Here is a 15,483-nt window from a genome sequence, read left to right on the forward strand (position 1 = left end):
AGAGCCTTGCTACTATTGACAGTCCACAACTATTTATAAAGATAGGTTAGCTAAGCCCTAACAAATTAAAGACTTGTTCAAGAACACATTTGTTTGGGACACCCAAATTATTATTAAGAGTAAACCACTTAACATGGCAGAAACATGCTAATTTAGATTTCCCAGAAATAATTTGCTGGACAAATAGGGGCAAAGTCACCAAAAAGCATTGTATTGCAAGAGATGCAGGGTGGCAGGCTGGGAGCAAGTTGACTCTGTAGCTTGTCTTGTTCCTTGAAAACAAGAATGCTCTCCACCCAGCTGCTCACTGGCTTTATCTGATGGAAATAACCGGCTCCCAGCCTGCAGCCCCCAAACAGAGGCACATCCATACCATGCCCCCGTCTAACACACAGCCAGGCACAAACACACACTAGCAGAGATGAGTCAGGTGCTCAGTTCTACTGACAGAATGCATATTCAGCCGACATGATCCTGGCTGAATTGTAGAAGAGATCCTGTTTGTTCCAAAGGGACAGAGAGAGAGAGAGGGCAGCAACCCCCTCCCCCACTCCTAAGGCTCAGATGGAGCTCTAAACAGAACTATTCTTCCTCCCACCCAGAGGCCTGGGTCCCTCTCTTTTATGACCCATGACTGAAGCCATTCCGATGTTACTGACAGAGAGGGCCAAAGGTCATGGAGTAACAAATGCAATGCCTTAACAAGATTATTAGAGAGGACGCTCTTCTCATGGCTCTCTCTCACACACTTAGCAGAGGACTGGGAAGAAGAAAGGTTTAGAGATAATCCAGCACCTTTGCTCCTATTTTGACTATGTGTAGAGGGAAGTGTGCACTCACTGTGCGCCTGCAAGGCATGATGGTTTTACTGTGCATGATAAGTCAGTGCAGGAAGTAAGGCCTTACATGTTTATTTATGTGAGGTGGCAGGCTGGTAGCTCCACAAATCTAAGGTTGAAATTCCAGTTCATCAAAGATGTTATGGCTTACTTATGTCTTTTGACTTTGATTGATTAGAAGTCATACAGTTGTAATCATATCTGTACAAACATCATATGTGCACGCAGAAACCTAGCATTTGACCATCAAGGAGCAGCCAATACCTCATCGCTACTACTGAGGAGCATGTGTAAGTACCTTTGGCGCTGGACGCCTTAGGGGTGCGGTGGGAGGTCCAGGCTGACTGTTCCCCCCAGCCCACGCTAGTGGCTGCAGCGATGCGGAGGAGGTAGATGGTGTCGGGCTGCAGGCCCTCCAGCAGATACTGGGTTTTCTCCCCAGGAAGCTCCAGCTGAGTGATGTCCTGGTCGGCACTGGTACGATAGGACAAGCGGTAGGCTGACACCCGGCCTCGGCTTAGCTTGGCTGCAAGGGGCTGCCAGGACAACTGGATGTCTGTGGGGCTGCGGCTGGTGAGGCTGAGCTCTGGGGCACGCAGGGGCACTGTGGAGAGGGAGACAGAGTGGTCATGTAGAGGCTTATACAGTCACCAACTTGTTCATTACTGTGTTACTGTCTCTGGTTTCTGTCTATATTTATGGTTGTTTTGTATCGTGTTTTGTTGGGGACCAAAGGAAGAGCTGCGATTGCTAAACAGCTAGCTACTGAGACTATAATGATCAAACCAAGAGATACAAATCAGCTCACTGTGCGTCACACTCAGTCATACTGGAAAATCAATTCAGTAAGTCTGCAAGTGTACACAATTAATAGATGTGATCTGATTTAGACTGGTATGCAATCATGTGACCGATGTTCCCTTAGTCAAGGACAATAGACCAGTTATTTTCTATGGAATATGTAAGAAATGTAATTATCCTTGATCATAAGTGGTGGTCACGGTTGCACAGTACAGAAACATTTAATGGGGTGGTGTGAACTGTGAAGGGCCCTTGTGGGGAGTTAGATTATACTAGAGAGGGTCATTCCTGATCTCTAAATATCAGCCTGACTAATGTTTAACCAGCCGAGTGGTCCACCATCTAATCCTTCCTTATTAGACTCCTCTATTCCTCTGGCGCACCTCTTAGAGACGACCCCAATTAGACAGTCAGGGGTCAGCCCCACTAGATTCATTACAGGACCTATAGTACTGCACACTCTCTACAGCCTATTCATTACAGTTTAAACACACTGGAAAACATCCTCTGAGTCCTCCATTAGAGTGATAGAAGACCTTACACAATGACTACAGGATCAATATGAAGCATTCTCTTTACTATTCATCTGGGGGTGTTTTTATTCATCCTGGGGTGACAGTTATGGCTGCACATTACCTCTGTTTCCCTGGGTTACAGCCCAATAAAGGCCAGGGTGGACTGTATGTTTGTGTATGTGGGAGCTAACGACGAGGCCTCACCATCCTCCAGGGTGTGCTGGAACACATGGTCTGACATGCGGCTGGCTCCCATGGGCATGTAGGCCACGATGTAGAAGGTGTAGTTCCGCGCTGACTCCAGGTCATCAATAATGTACCGGGTTGTGTCGTTGCCAATGACAACCTGGTATTCCTCATTGTTCAAGCCTGGTTTGAGGGAAGAAAAGGAACACATTTAATCAATTAATCAATTACCACCCACAGAGCTGTAAACTGCATGCATAGGCAAGGAGTTCAGAGGGGATCTGATCCTTCGATGCAAACTCTTTAGGGCACTAAAGGGGGACCTAATCATAAAAGGGTCTATGAAGATTTGCGTACATTCTGAGTACAAAGACAACTTTTGTTAACTTTCCATAATCATCATTCAATGATTTCTCTCAGTATACAGAGCAATTTGAACATAATCACTTTGGCATTAGGAACCTCCTTGTCTGATGCGCCTGATTCTTACAAATCTGTCTCTAACGGTGGGCTTCTGGTCCATTCAGTATGGACAATATACAAAAAGTGTCAACTCAATCAAACTGGTTCCTTCCCCTTTTATAGACAATTTCATCAACATTGCTGGGGCCAAATACTACTATTCAATTTTCCCACATTGCTGGCTGAGCCTAATAGCAGTTTAATTAGCACAGATTAGGAAGGTCCCGCAAAACACTCACTTGTAGCCAGGACATATTGAATCGTCCAGCCTGATTTCTGACCTGGTAAACAAGATCCTTGAGAGTAAACAGAAAAGGCCTTGTCCGGGGGCCTGAAAGGCCCACTAAACCTCCCTGAAAAGACACACAAAGCCTCTCTCCCAGTCCAGCTCACACTGTCCCAGTGCCTTGACAGAATCTCCTCTGTTGGATTAGCACACTCCAACACACAGACTAATTAGTTCCTCCTTTCATTAGAACCTCCATTTAGTGCCAAGGCTCTGTGTCTGAGACCTCAGGTGCAGAATGCGTTGGTGCTACCACTCCTGTCAATCTCAACGGCCAGCCATTCTCTGAGACCGGACAGAATGTTTCACGTAATCTTAATCAAGTGCACCAAATCCTTTACAGACGCCAGTTATTTAAGGAGAAAGGGGCAGGTTTTCTAACTTACTTCCGTTAACGTCCTTATCCTTACACAGCCTAGCAGGTGTTTCTTTTGCTGCATGGAATTCGTACATTTGGCCTATACAATGGTATTCCATAGCCGGCGATGAACAACAGTGCCTGAATGAACTGGATAACATTTGTGCTGAACTTTTACATTGTTTGAATGTGACTCTTGGTGCCTCTTCATCAACAATACAGGTTCCCAGGAAAGCTAAAGGTCCAGCCGTCAATGACTGGGGTTTAGTGACTACAGTACAGCCCTTGTATTCTCGTGATTGGTTCCTGTCTATCCAGCATCTCATCTAGTGTAGGGTGTTCCTGCACCTTTAAAACCAATGCACAGGGCTTGAGATCGCCTATGGAAGGCCAGTCCTGTTTGTACAGAGTAAGCTGCTGTTCTTTCTTCGGTGCAGTAATCATCGTTTTCCTTGACCTCTGCCCAGCAACCAACTATTAACAACAGATGGTCAATCTCCCACATTCCATTCTGGGGGCAAGGAGGGAGTGGAGCATTCAGGACTCTAAACAGTGTCAACTGTTAACTCCTGGGGCTACCAAGGCCATTAATATTGAATTCCCTAATACATATGACATTAACTAGTTCCTGCCAACATCAAAAAGAGTGTCTGCTTGAAAAGGTACAAGACATAGAAGAGGCTCCCCCTGAATTGGCCATCATGTCTCACCTTCAGCCTTCATGTAGTGCACAGAGTAGGCGATCACTTTGTCTGAGTTGTACAGTGGTCTCTCCCAGGCCAGCAAGATGGCGGAGCTGGATACAGTGTCAGCCCGGATGTTCCTGGGCGCGCTGGGCCTGTCCTCTGACATCACCACTATGAGCCGGGCCATGGACAGCACAGAGCCCTGCTCATTCTCTACCTGGCACTGGTAGATGGCATCATCCTCAGGGATGATCTGGTTGATCACCAGTTTACTGTGGGACAAAACACACATGGCCATATTAGACTTCTGTCCCTCCTCCAGCTTCACCGACCAATACTTAACCCGTTGCTTACCAGCTCTATCATTCTCTTTCAAATCAGAAACCGTTAACAAGCCAAGGCAGTGGTAGTAGCAGAGGAAGCAAATTAGTGGGAAATCCACTGAAATGCCATTAGCACTTTGTAAATTATTCAGCTTCCTTTCTTCTGTGGGAAAGGGCAACTATCAACAAAGACAACTACCTGTGGGGTAAAGGAATTAGGGATTCAATTAACATACAGCAGAACATACAATATGGTTGGTGGTTAGGAGGCAGTGATTTATAAAACAATGGGATGATCATAGAAATTAAGAATTAAGAGGGAGACAAACAGGAGCAGAGAGTTATTAGCTAGAGTCGATCTGGTGTTAGAGCTCAGACCTGTTGTACATCTTGATGCGTCCGTTGGAGTGGACCTTCTCTCCGTTCTTCAGCCAAGTGATGTGGGGCAGGGGAACACCCTCAGCCTGGCACACAAAGCGGGCCGTGCCCGCACGCGGACGGGTCAGGCTCTCCGGCCACTCCACCAAGGTCGGAGGCGCTGGATAAGGGAAACGTCATAGATGTAACAAACACCAACAATGATGTCTGTAATAACAACTGACACTTATAGGAGCTCTACACAGACGACTAACATGTGTTTACCTAGCACAGTGATGTTGGCTGTGGCGATGGTATAGTTACGCGTGCCAGGGGTAGTTGCTCTGCACATGTACACTCCTCCGTGTTGGGGTTTGATGTCAGAGATGATGAGGTTGCCATTGCCCAGCACCTTGGTGTTGAACACGTCAATGGACTTGCTGTCGGCTCGGCTCCAGGAGATGAGGGGTCGGGGGTTCCCTGTAGCCATGCATTCCAGGATGGCACTTTGGTGCAGGGACACAGTGGCATTCTGGGGCCCGGCGATGATACGAGGCCTCTGAGGCAGTTTGGGGCTTGGAGCTGTGGAGGGGAGACAGGATTTGACCAGGGTGCCCACTTCACTACTCAACATAAATATAACTTGGCTTTTATTGGGCTTATAATGTTTGATGCAATGCTTGTGAATATATTATGTTTAAATCTGAAAAGAGTGCTAATTCTCCACTATCTCCCACCTGGAGTGACAGTGAGGGTTGCCTCTGTACTCCGGCGACGGTTGGCGATGTTGGTCGCCACACAGCGATAGTTCCCAGCATCCCCTTTTTCCACCCCATGGATCTGCAAAACGCCGCTGGGCAGGACTGTGATTCTGGGAGAAACAAGAACACAAAGACAATCAATACAACTGACATCATAGATATTAGAGCACACAGCTCTGATATTTCTATCACTCTGACATGTACAGTTTAGAATCATAATAGACTTCTACAATAATCTCAAACGCCATCTAAAGTTAATGACATGGCATGATAATGAAATAATGAGAATGCATACCTTTTAGTTGTCAGCGGTAACGTGACCCGATTGAACTCCCAGGTGATGATGGGAGGAGGGCTTGCAGTAACTTTGCAGGTGAAACGGGCGACTGATCCTTCTGTCACCACAATGGAAGTTGGCTGATTTGTAAAGGGGGAGATACCTACAGAACAAAACAAGAAATGGTGAGACACTGTGTACTACAACAGTAGACACATTCTCTAATGTACAATACATGTTTGCAAAGATATGATTACTAGCAATGCAGCCATTAGAAACCAAGAACTGTGAAATTATGTTTTTCTAGTATTGTATTTTCCCCCATTCGGATCTATAAGACCAATCATCAAAAAAATGTATGTTCATGGCCCAATATCCTCTCTTGCTCGGCAGCTCATCTTGGTGGATAAGGTTACATGTCTTTCTATCTATCAACTAAGCCTCTGTATCTTAGGACTTAAGGGCACTGTTCAGTTAAAATGGAAATCAATGACATTTATGGAAATAAGGGAATATATTGAGCTGCCAGGCATATCTTATAAATATACATTATTTCACTTTCAGGTTACCATCTCACTAAAGCCCATACCCAGCAGAGGCCAACCCACTTCAGTATCTGCCTGATAGTGAGACTGTAGTGCTGTGAAGCTGAACCTCATTCTTAGAATTTTCAGTGAAAATAAGAAAATCTATGTGCACAATTATACCGAAATGATCACTACCCCAACTGCCATCCCCTTTATTTATATAATTGTCCATGAAACTACTTGCCAAGGAGCTGTCATCTCCCAACAATAAAGCTATATCCTATTAAAATCAACCTAAATGCCATACATTAGCACTGAGATTGAACATTTGCCAAGAATAATCATAAAGGCTGTTGACAGCAAGATCTGAAGAGCCCCACAATCCATCCAACCTTACCCCTCCAAGACAAATTCTCTCCCTGACCTCCTCTCCTTACAGCCTAGACAGAGTTCATGTGTTGATGCATTGCCGTCTAATCAAGACAGTCACAGGAAGACCCTTTGCCCTGATATGTTGGTTAGTCCACTATTGAAATCAGCTGTTGTTTTTTTTCTCCTTACAAAACCTTGCCCTGTCTCTCACCTTCTCTTTGAAAATGCATAACCTCCAGTTCTCCCTCAAATTAGGTGTTATACAAGCACCAGACATCGGATATCAGATGGGGTTCCCGAGGCCCTAACTAACCTAAACAAACCAGCATGTTACAGGTACCTGTCAGCTCATCCTGGCTGGAGCACATTAAACCCTGAGGAGATCAGAGAGCAGAGGAAATCTCTGCTAGGCCCATCTTATTAATTAGCTCCTCTACTATGCACATCCACACACATGAGCAGAGGTCAATCAGTGAAATGTGTGCCATGCACACAACATTTAGTGGCCCACCTAATGACTACTGATAATACTTCAACTGAAATAAAATTTCTCATACGCTTGCTGTAAAAATCTTTATATTTGAACACAGAGTCATTAAGCCCACAGCTGGTGATGAGGCCATGTGGAGGAGGAGGGGAAGCTTGATCCATTTTGTTTGAGATCATTGATTCATTTCCCGCTCATGGAGCAGCAGAGTTTGGGAAGATCAGTCAGTGAAAGATGATACTGAAAGTGAGGTCTTTGACAGGCCCAATGAATGACCAGCCAGTGGGAACCTAAAGGGACTGCTCTTTGCTAACAGTAGCATTAAAGGACAACATCACATGTAACCAACCCTCACAGACACACAGTCCTTTTGGGAAAAGTGCTACCTCTTCACAGCATCTAATTCCTAATTAAGCCTACCTCTAGGTATATTCCTAGAGAGACAACAGATATAATACATCTCATATGCTTATAGCAATTAATACATCATTATAACTGTTTCCTTTAAGTCAAGTGTTACCAACATATTATTTGCCACTGATTTTATACTTTAATCCCCCTGAGATAAAGAGGACCCCTGATGACAGATATATCTAAGTGTTGCCCTGCTGAGTGCAGCCGGACGGTGATGATTGGTGGAGAGGTCCGGCAACATCCTGCTTGGATTGGGTTTCCTTGAAACTGATTGGTTGTCAGACACCACCTGAACTGTATGGAAACTAAACTCCATGACAAACTTCATGTGTGTCCCATTACTGAGTTCACCTAAACCTTACCCACCGTTAAGAATGATGTTGCAAGTAGTTCAATGTCTAGAATAGATTGTTCATCGTTTCAAAAAAGTAACACAAAATAATCTAGAACATTATGCTTCCCTCCCTTTTCAGTCAATAAGAAATAGAAAAATCCAAAAGCCATTAAGGTTATCCACTGCTATCCACTCCCATCTCCCTTCTCAACAAAAGAATCCTCAGGTCAATAGTTTGTTAAAGTTACTATCCAGTGAAAATATTACTTTTAAAAGTTAATAATATGTTAACTTATACCCAAATAATGGTGTTGACTCACGATCCTATACTCATATTTGTGGCCAAAGCATAAATGGGAGAAAAAACACTTAAAAAACCTCACATCAAATTTGTATCTCAAACAGACCGTTTCAAAAATGCTTGCTTTTCCTCATGGAGTATGATGTCATCCTCCTGAGGACGATGAGATGGCCAATCAGCACTGTTGTTGGGGTACACCCACACTGGAAACACTCTTTTCATGCCACTTCAATACCAAAGTGACTTTTTCATAGCAGGTTAGGAGCATTTACGCAGCAGATTAGGAGAATTAACATAGCCAATTAGGAGACTGAGGTTAAGGTTAGGAAAAGGGTTAATGTTAGGGTTAGTGAAAATGCTCTCCAAACCTGCTACAAAAATCACTTTGTATCGAAGTGGCGTGAAAAGAGTGTGTCCCATGCCCACACCATTCCAACACAGAAAAGCTGCATTGTAACACACTTAATTACAATTTTTGGAAAGAAAACAATTTCACTGATATTGTAATTAATAATACGTCTTATTTCATAGAAATCTGGAAACACTGGACAGTTACTTTAAAATAAATGATGGTACTGCTGCTCTTGTTACAGACCTCAATTTAAATCACATTTTTGGAAGGAATGAGATAAATAAAATCTTTACCAAAAAGCCCCAGCGCTGGATAACATCAACTTAATTATCATAAACAATAAACAAACAAATCAAACCACTCCTGGCACAACTGGGACCCAGTGCAACCAACGGACTAGGCTACATCAGTGAAGGACTATATAAAGAAGACTACATCAGAAATACCCAAAACAAGTACGACAAAACAAAATACTCTTCACCCATTTACTACTCAGGGAAAAAGGAATCAGATAATTCAAAGATACACGTGACATGTGTCTTCAGATTCAAAACAGCTGCATGTTCAGAATGCAATGCGCACCACTTAAGTAATGGATTAACAAACAGACTGCACTGCTCTTTGACCTCTGCACACATCCGATGCTGTTTGTGCTGCAGGGGCGAGGAGCTATCAGCACTCACAGATGAAGAGGCAGTCTGAGGGGAGGGGAGAGGGGCATCAGAGTACCTCTCCTGGGCTCTCTCTCTATCCAACTCTCTCCCCCCTCCCTAGGCTCAGTTATCTCGCTAGCCCAGGGAAACAATGATATACTCTCCCCAGTGTTTACCTTCGGAGGCTCCCCCACTAACTTTATCACAGAAATGACCCCTCTTCTCTACATTCTGCACACAAAAAGCCTTGAACGCACATCAAACACAGCAGGCTTGCACGGGGGGAAAATACAGGGGGGGGACAACAGATGAAGAAAACATACGAGGAGCCGTGCAAAGATTACAAGGAGCTCAGATTTAAAGCGACGCAAATCCTCACTAGGTGCAAGGTTTATCATTTCTGATTGAACAGCTGTTGCCACTGACATCAGAGAGGACCCCAATCAACATATTCTTACACCTTAAGTCTGAATAATTGAACTATTACCACTCATCAAATTTCACTGGCAATCAGCACACAGCACAGGTGGTACACTTCTAGCTGTATCCTTAACAAACCTTTCTCAGAGTACTACTTAAAAGCAACGTAAATCTCAAGCACTGCTCTCGAGAAACCTTGCCTAAAGGTAAACTCCACCCCATCATAAACACACTGGGTTGTGTCCTGGCCTCTATAACGGCCAACATGGATAGCTGGACGTAACCTGGGTTTCCAGGTGTCGTGGTGCTGAACAGTGGGAAAGCCCTAACTGCCAGACTGGGCTGTGTGAATCCTGATCAGCGCACTGCACTCTGACAACTACTCTGTGTCGTCTTCAGGAAGGTGGCAAGGGGAATTCTGTCCCTTCTAAACGCAGCTGACCCTCTGCCATTTCAAGGTAAAGACATCCTTGTTTTTTCGACTGGCCACGAGCAGAGCATGTACCGTTCATGAGCAAAGCCAGAATGAACCCAATTCATTTAGGATCCATAACCTACATTGTCTACCCTGACCAGTTTTACAGAGCTGCGCCACTTTGCCTTGAACTTTTATTTGCAGATCGTTTTACTTCTAGTATTAGATTGTGGACTTTCAAATGGAATGCCAACTTCTCTAATGGGTTGTGTCCCACCAGTTGCTGTAGAGGCCCATTTCTTTGTGTAAAGTTATTTTGAAGACAAGGAGACTGATCCTTTCACTGAGCCCCTGGCCACTTTGCTTTGGGCATTTTTAATTGAATTAGTTCTGAGCTATAATTAGTTCTGAGCTGCACTGGGCCTGATGCCTCTTGTGCATCAGGCCCAGTGCAGCCTTCTGCAGAAGAATATTTGCTGTGGGTCGAAGTGCAGGCAGGCATTGGATTGGGAGCATCATTGAGCGAATACAGGGGCCCATCCCTCAGCAACACGCTCCCACAGAGGAACAGAATGTGGATCTCTAATCAACATCAAACACATTCCTAAGTGTTGCCCAACAGCAGCAATGCAACATGGAGGCATCCATCCCAGTAGCCCGGGGCCTGGGGGCTTGAGCTTCCCAGATACTCTGTCTCTGTGAACAGTCAAAAAATGCTCGATTGACAAACAGAGAGATCCGTATTGATTATTGATTGCGTACTAAGCCTCAGTCTAAAATCTATTCTGCTAGGGCTTGTCGAGCTGTGGTCACTGCCATGGTTGCTCAAAATATGTGATTGACCATCTCCTTAAAGTGATGATGGTCGCCAGAGGCAGCACCTAATGCTCCTAAATGAAATATTAAAGCAGATGAGGCTCACACTACAATGACTAGATTATACCTTCAATTATCTCTGTGTGCCCATTTACCATTTACTTCTTCCAGTCACCTTCCAGATTACTTTTGAAACACATTAAACACACAAATGCTCATCATATGCACCTCTCCCCTCTCCCCTTGGGTGTCCAGTTATTGAGCAAGGCCTCCATAAATGAAAAGGTGACTTGACTATTCTCCACCTTTCACAATGTGTTTCTGTTACTTAACGATTTCATTCAACCACCTGGAGAATATATAACTACCAAACCCACCTAGCTTAAATGTTAAATAATTTATTGTTTACCTGGATGTTTTGCCCAGATGTTTCTAATGATGGGGTGAATGCCCGCGCCAAGCGGCACAAAAAAGAGGATCTGGCCATCTGCCCCTTGCAGTGACCCCACCTCTGACCTCCAACCTCCACAAATCTTGTCTAGCACACCGCCCATCAAGGCAGAGCCCTGCAAGGCCACCCCAGCACTGCTGCAATGCTAACGCTCCCCTGCTGGCTCTCTGCAAAATGCCAATCAATCACTCAGAGCCTCCTAAAACTGGGAGGGTACTCTGCCTTTCTACAGATATGAAATGCCCCCGCTAACATGCTCTTTCTCTTAAACCCTGTCCACTGCCATCCCATACTGGCACAGTAGAACAACGCTTTGCATAATGCTTTTCTTCATTTAGTCACTGTGCAGATGGGCGATGTTGGTGGATTCTGGTGCCGAGTAGCAAAAAAAATCTGTTACTATTGATCATGAACAAAGTGGGGATTCACAATTAATCAAATCTCTAATACAAAACATAATGATGGGTGTTCCATTATTAGTAATGACCATTTAAACCTCCTCTAAGGTTTTGCAGCATGCAGACTTTGCACCCTTATCCTAAGAAACAGAAACAAGTTTGACAGCAACAAAAAAATCAGTGAGTGACCACTGAAAACCCCTTCACCAATGTCCGAACTAAACTATAGAATTATTCCGTGCCCTGCCTCCCAGCTGGCCGATCTCTTTGTTTTCGAGAGGCCTGCTGAAGCCAGAAGCTCAGTAAACAGCAGGTCAGTGGACAGGTCAAGCCCGGACAAAGGTTCCCTTAGAAACTTCAGGGGCCAGCTCTGTCCCCCTTCCCCCTGGTCTCTCCACAGTACAGGGGTGCTCAATCAACCCAAATCTGTCCATCCCACCCTACCCGAGGACATGCTCTTTAACAAATGGGAATCCAATATTCAGAGCAGTTATTGCTCTCCTAATTACTATAGCTTGAAGGATCACACTGCAGGCACAAATTCTATCTCACTACTATGTAGGTTAAAACAATACTCGTAATGAGGTGCGAAGAATGTGTTCTATACGTGCTGTATTGAGAGGTTTTGTTATGGACATGTTCAACACAGCCACTGAGCCCAAAGAGCATGAATAATCCACTAATAATAAAAAGCAAAAAATATCTTCACAGTAAATCAAACCATAAAGCAAATGTTTATAGTGCGCAGAGTCAGTATACGTGTGCGTTCAAATACATCCCTCTGTGGTCAGGGGTTTACTTTGTTGTTCTCTGAGCTGTAACTCAGAAACATTCCTACGTTTTTTATATATATATATATTTTTTTTTTTTTTGGAGGGGCAGAGGAGCTCAGAGTTTAGGCAGAGCGTCTGTCGACAGGTCAATGGCTGCTGCTGAGCTCTGCTCTGAGGTCTCCTCTGCAGCACTAATTTCCTCCAGGCCTCTCGGTTCCTAGCAGTAGACAAACACAGTAAGTGGTCAAGCAGGGGACAGAACTGGAGCTTTCTATCTACTTCAAGGCCCTGGCTACATGTGTGGCTTCTCCTCGCTCCTGATTGGAACAAGGTGGATGAGCACTAAGGCCAGATCCAGAGTGGCTAGTCGGGGGATCTGCTCTGGCAGCTTTGTCTAAAGCGATCTGCAGAGCAATTGAATGGAAACACTGGTACTAATCCTGCAGATGACCTGGGCCAGGCTTGCAGCTTCACTACGCATGACTAGGTAGGGACTGGAGTTGGTCCTGGTCAGGTCATGTGGTCAGGAAACCCTCTGGGCCCTATTCATAATCAGTGAAAGTATAAAGGAGTATTGATTCCTCCCACCCTTATGAGTCATAAGTGACAGAACAAATAGCATTACTGTAAGTGTTAAACAGTAGGACTGAAGGATGATTTCTTTGGACAGCATTACAAGAGAGAGGAAGAAGCGAACAGCTATTTATGACTTCAACAAAAATCCTTGGCCTCGACCTCAAGGTCCAAATATTGACAGTTCTGAACAGTTCTATACTCAACCCAATAGAACATTTAACCACTTTAGCATTCAACGTCATCAGACCTGTCAGAGTGCTCATCAAGAGCCATAACACAACTAAAGCTGTTAAGAATTTGGTTTTCATTTCAACCAATTTCTAGAAACATTCTATTCCGTGATAATTACTATGATCTGACAAATGTTTGACATGGTGATATTGATTTGTGCAATTCATTCAAATGAGGGACAGCAGATCTGCGTTGTGGGCTGTGGACAGAGCTGGGCAGTGAAGGGTTCAGCATGGGAGGGTGACCTTTCCTGACTTCATATGCAAATGACACATGAATGGCCTAATGCTTAGATTGAGAGGAAACAGTTTAGGAAGCAAGCAGTAAATATCAAACTGTTGAGGTTTCATGTAAATGGACACTGCCTTGGTTTGCTGCCCACATTTTATGAAAGGTCAAAAGGTGGCAGAGAACTGAGAATCCCAGAAAATAAAGATAAGAAGAACACCCAGGTCTCTCTCTTTCTGGCAAGAGGGACTGAGTCACGTAGTGCTTGGGTCTTTGTCTGTACATTGGAATGCGTCACACATCAGAATGAGTTCTAGGTATTCCACACTATGTAACAAGAATAGCTCAGGCTACTCTCTCTCCCTCCTAACCTTAACTCTGAGTGGAAACAAAAGGAGCTTGTTGACAAATCGATCCTTTGCTTTGTTTCCTTGTGTTGCTTTAAAGGAGGCTATTTAATGAGTTTCAAATTAAATGCCTCCAATGGAACAGAACCCAAGAAACTCTTGAGTGATGAGTTCCTTCATAATGTGCAATGATCCCACACCACGTTTGTCTTTTCCCCCTTTAATAAATAATAAGGGTTCCTGAAAAAGAATGCTCAGCCTGGCAACTGAGGGGAAGAATGCAATGCTGAAAAGCTCCACAAATCAATCATTGGCCGGGCGAGCTGGGCTGGACCAGGAAGCAGGCTACTGGAGGTAGCTCCATAGAGCCTGCAGAACAGCCCAATGTCATTGGCCCAGGCCAAACAAAGCAGATATCCCATGAGCACTGTGACCTCTCAGCCCCCTGGTTAGTAGGGGAGTGGGGTTAGGACAGGGACACTTGCCCCCTCCTCCCATCTCTTATCTGGTGTCAAAGTTCTCAATCATTCAACATCAGCCCTTCACCCACCAGAGACAGTGTTTTCATTGTGTCTAATCTCTTCATCAGAGTGCTGGTTTTAAACAGTCAATTTCAAATCAGTACAGTCTTCTACTTAATTAAGGGGAAAGGGGGATACCTAGTCAGTTGTACAACCGAATGCATTCAACAGAAATGTGTCTTCCGCATTTAACCCAACCCCTCTGAATCAATTATCGTGCCATGCTTTGTTTCTCTAAAATGAAAACAAGTCACCACAAAATAAGGCTTTGTGCTCAAAATCCAATAGGAGATGATGCCAATGGAGTAGATCTTGAAAGCATAACACATTTTTTGGGTAGACATACCTGTAGTTTGGGTCGACACTGATAGGGGGCTGTTGAAGTAATTGATAAATGAGAAGGAATGTCTAGCATTATTGCAGGGAGGATTTAAATCGTGAGTACTCTCAGTACCTAACATCTATTGGGCAATCTAAAGAAACCTTGGACCTCTGGAACTTCAGTCCAAGGAAACCATTCCTGTCCCACAGATGCTGATGAGCAAAAAACAAAGACAGGCTCAAAGACTTATTTCTCTTAAATAATTATTTCAAACATTCACTTCAATCCATTACTGTGCCTTTAGGTTTGCTTTTCCTTTATTGTGGTCCTAATGCTGCCAAGCCTTTGCAGGTATTATACATTCCTTAGCAACCAAAATAAACACTGGGGCTGTGGTCACACACGGAAAGAGCTGGTGGGGTCAAACAACCATTTTGTTGGAGTCACAAAGTCTGCTGTGGAATAGTCATTTGGGTGCTTTATTGTGGACCACAATATGAAGTTAGTAAACTGTTCAGCATTAGGAATCCTTACAACCATGTACTCCGTTTTTTAAAACCTGTATTCTGTATGCTTACTCCAGAGGCCAAGTGTCTTTGCACTACATGCTTGCATTTATCAGGGTAGTCAAAAATGGCCCCAAATCGCTGCTGAAAAAAACGGCATAGACCAGCATACATTTCAAGCTGGTCCA

General features: G+C 44.3%; 1 protein-coding gene across 1 annotated transcript in view; it reads right to left on the reverse strand.

Moving 5' to 3' along the window:
- LOC129834531 (protogenin A-like) overlaps positions 1 to 15,483 on the reverse strand; it is a 41,806-nt gene that overhangs the window by 20,186 nt on the left and 6,137 nt on the right. The window contains exons 3-9 of the mRNA XM_055899608.1: positions 5,870 to 6,014; positions 5,551 to 5,684; positions 5,099 to 5,395; positions 4,835 to 4,994; positions 4,158 to 4,405; positions 2,360 to 2,524; positions 1,138 to 1,443 (exon numbers count right to left, since the gene is read on the reverse strand). Coding sequence (XP_055755583.1) covers positions 1,138 to 1,443; positions 2,360 to 2,524; positions 4,158 to 4,405; positions 4,835 to 4,994; positions 5,099 to 5,395; positions 5,551 to 5,684; positions 5,870 to 6,014 — 1,455 coding nt within the window. The remainder of the gene's footprint in view (positions 1 to 1,137; positions 1,444 to 2,359; positions 2,525 to 4,157; positions 4,406 to 4,834; positions 4,995 to 5,098; positions 5,396 to 5,550; positions 5,685 to 5,869; positions 6,015 to 15,483) is intronic.

Source organism: Salvelinus fontinalis, chromosome 35, assembly GCF_029448725.1.
Source record: "Salvelinus fontinalis isolate EN_2023a chromosome 35, ASM2944872v1, whole genome shotgun sequence".
NCBI lineage: Eukaryota > Metazoa > Chordata > Actinopteri > Salmoniformes > Salmonidae > Salvelinus > Salvelinus fontinalis.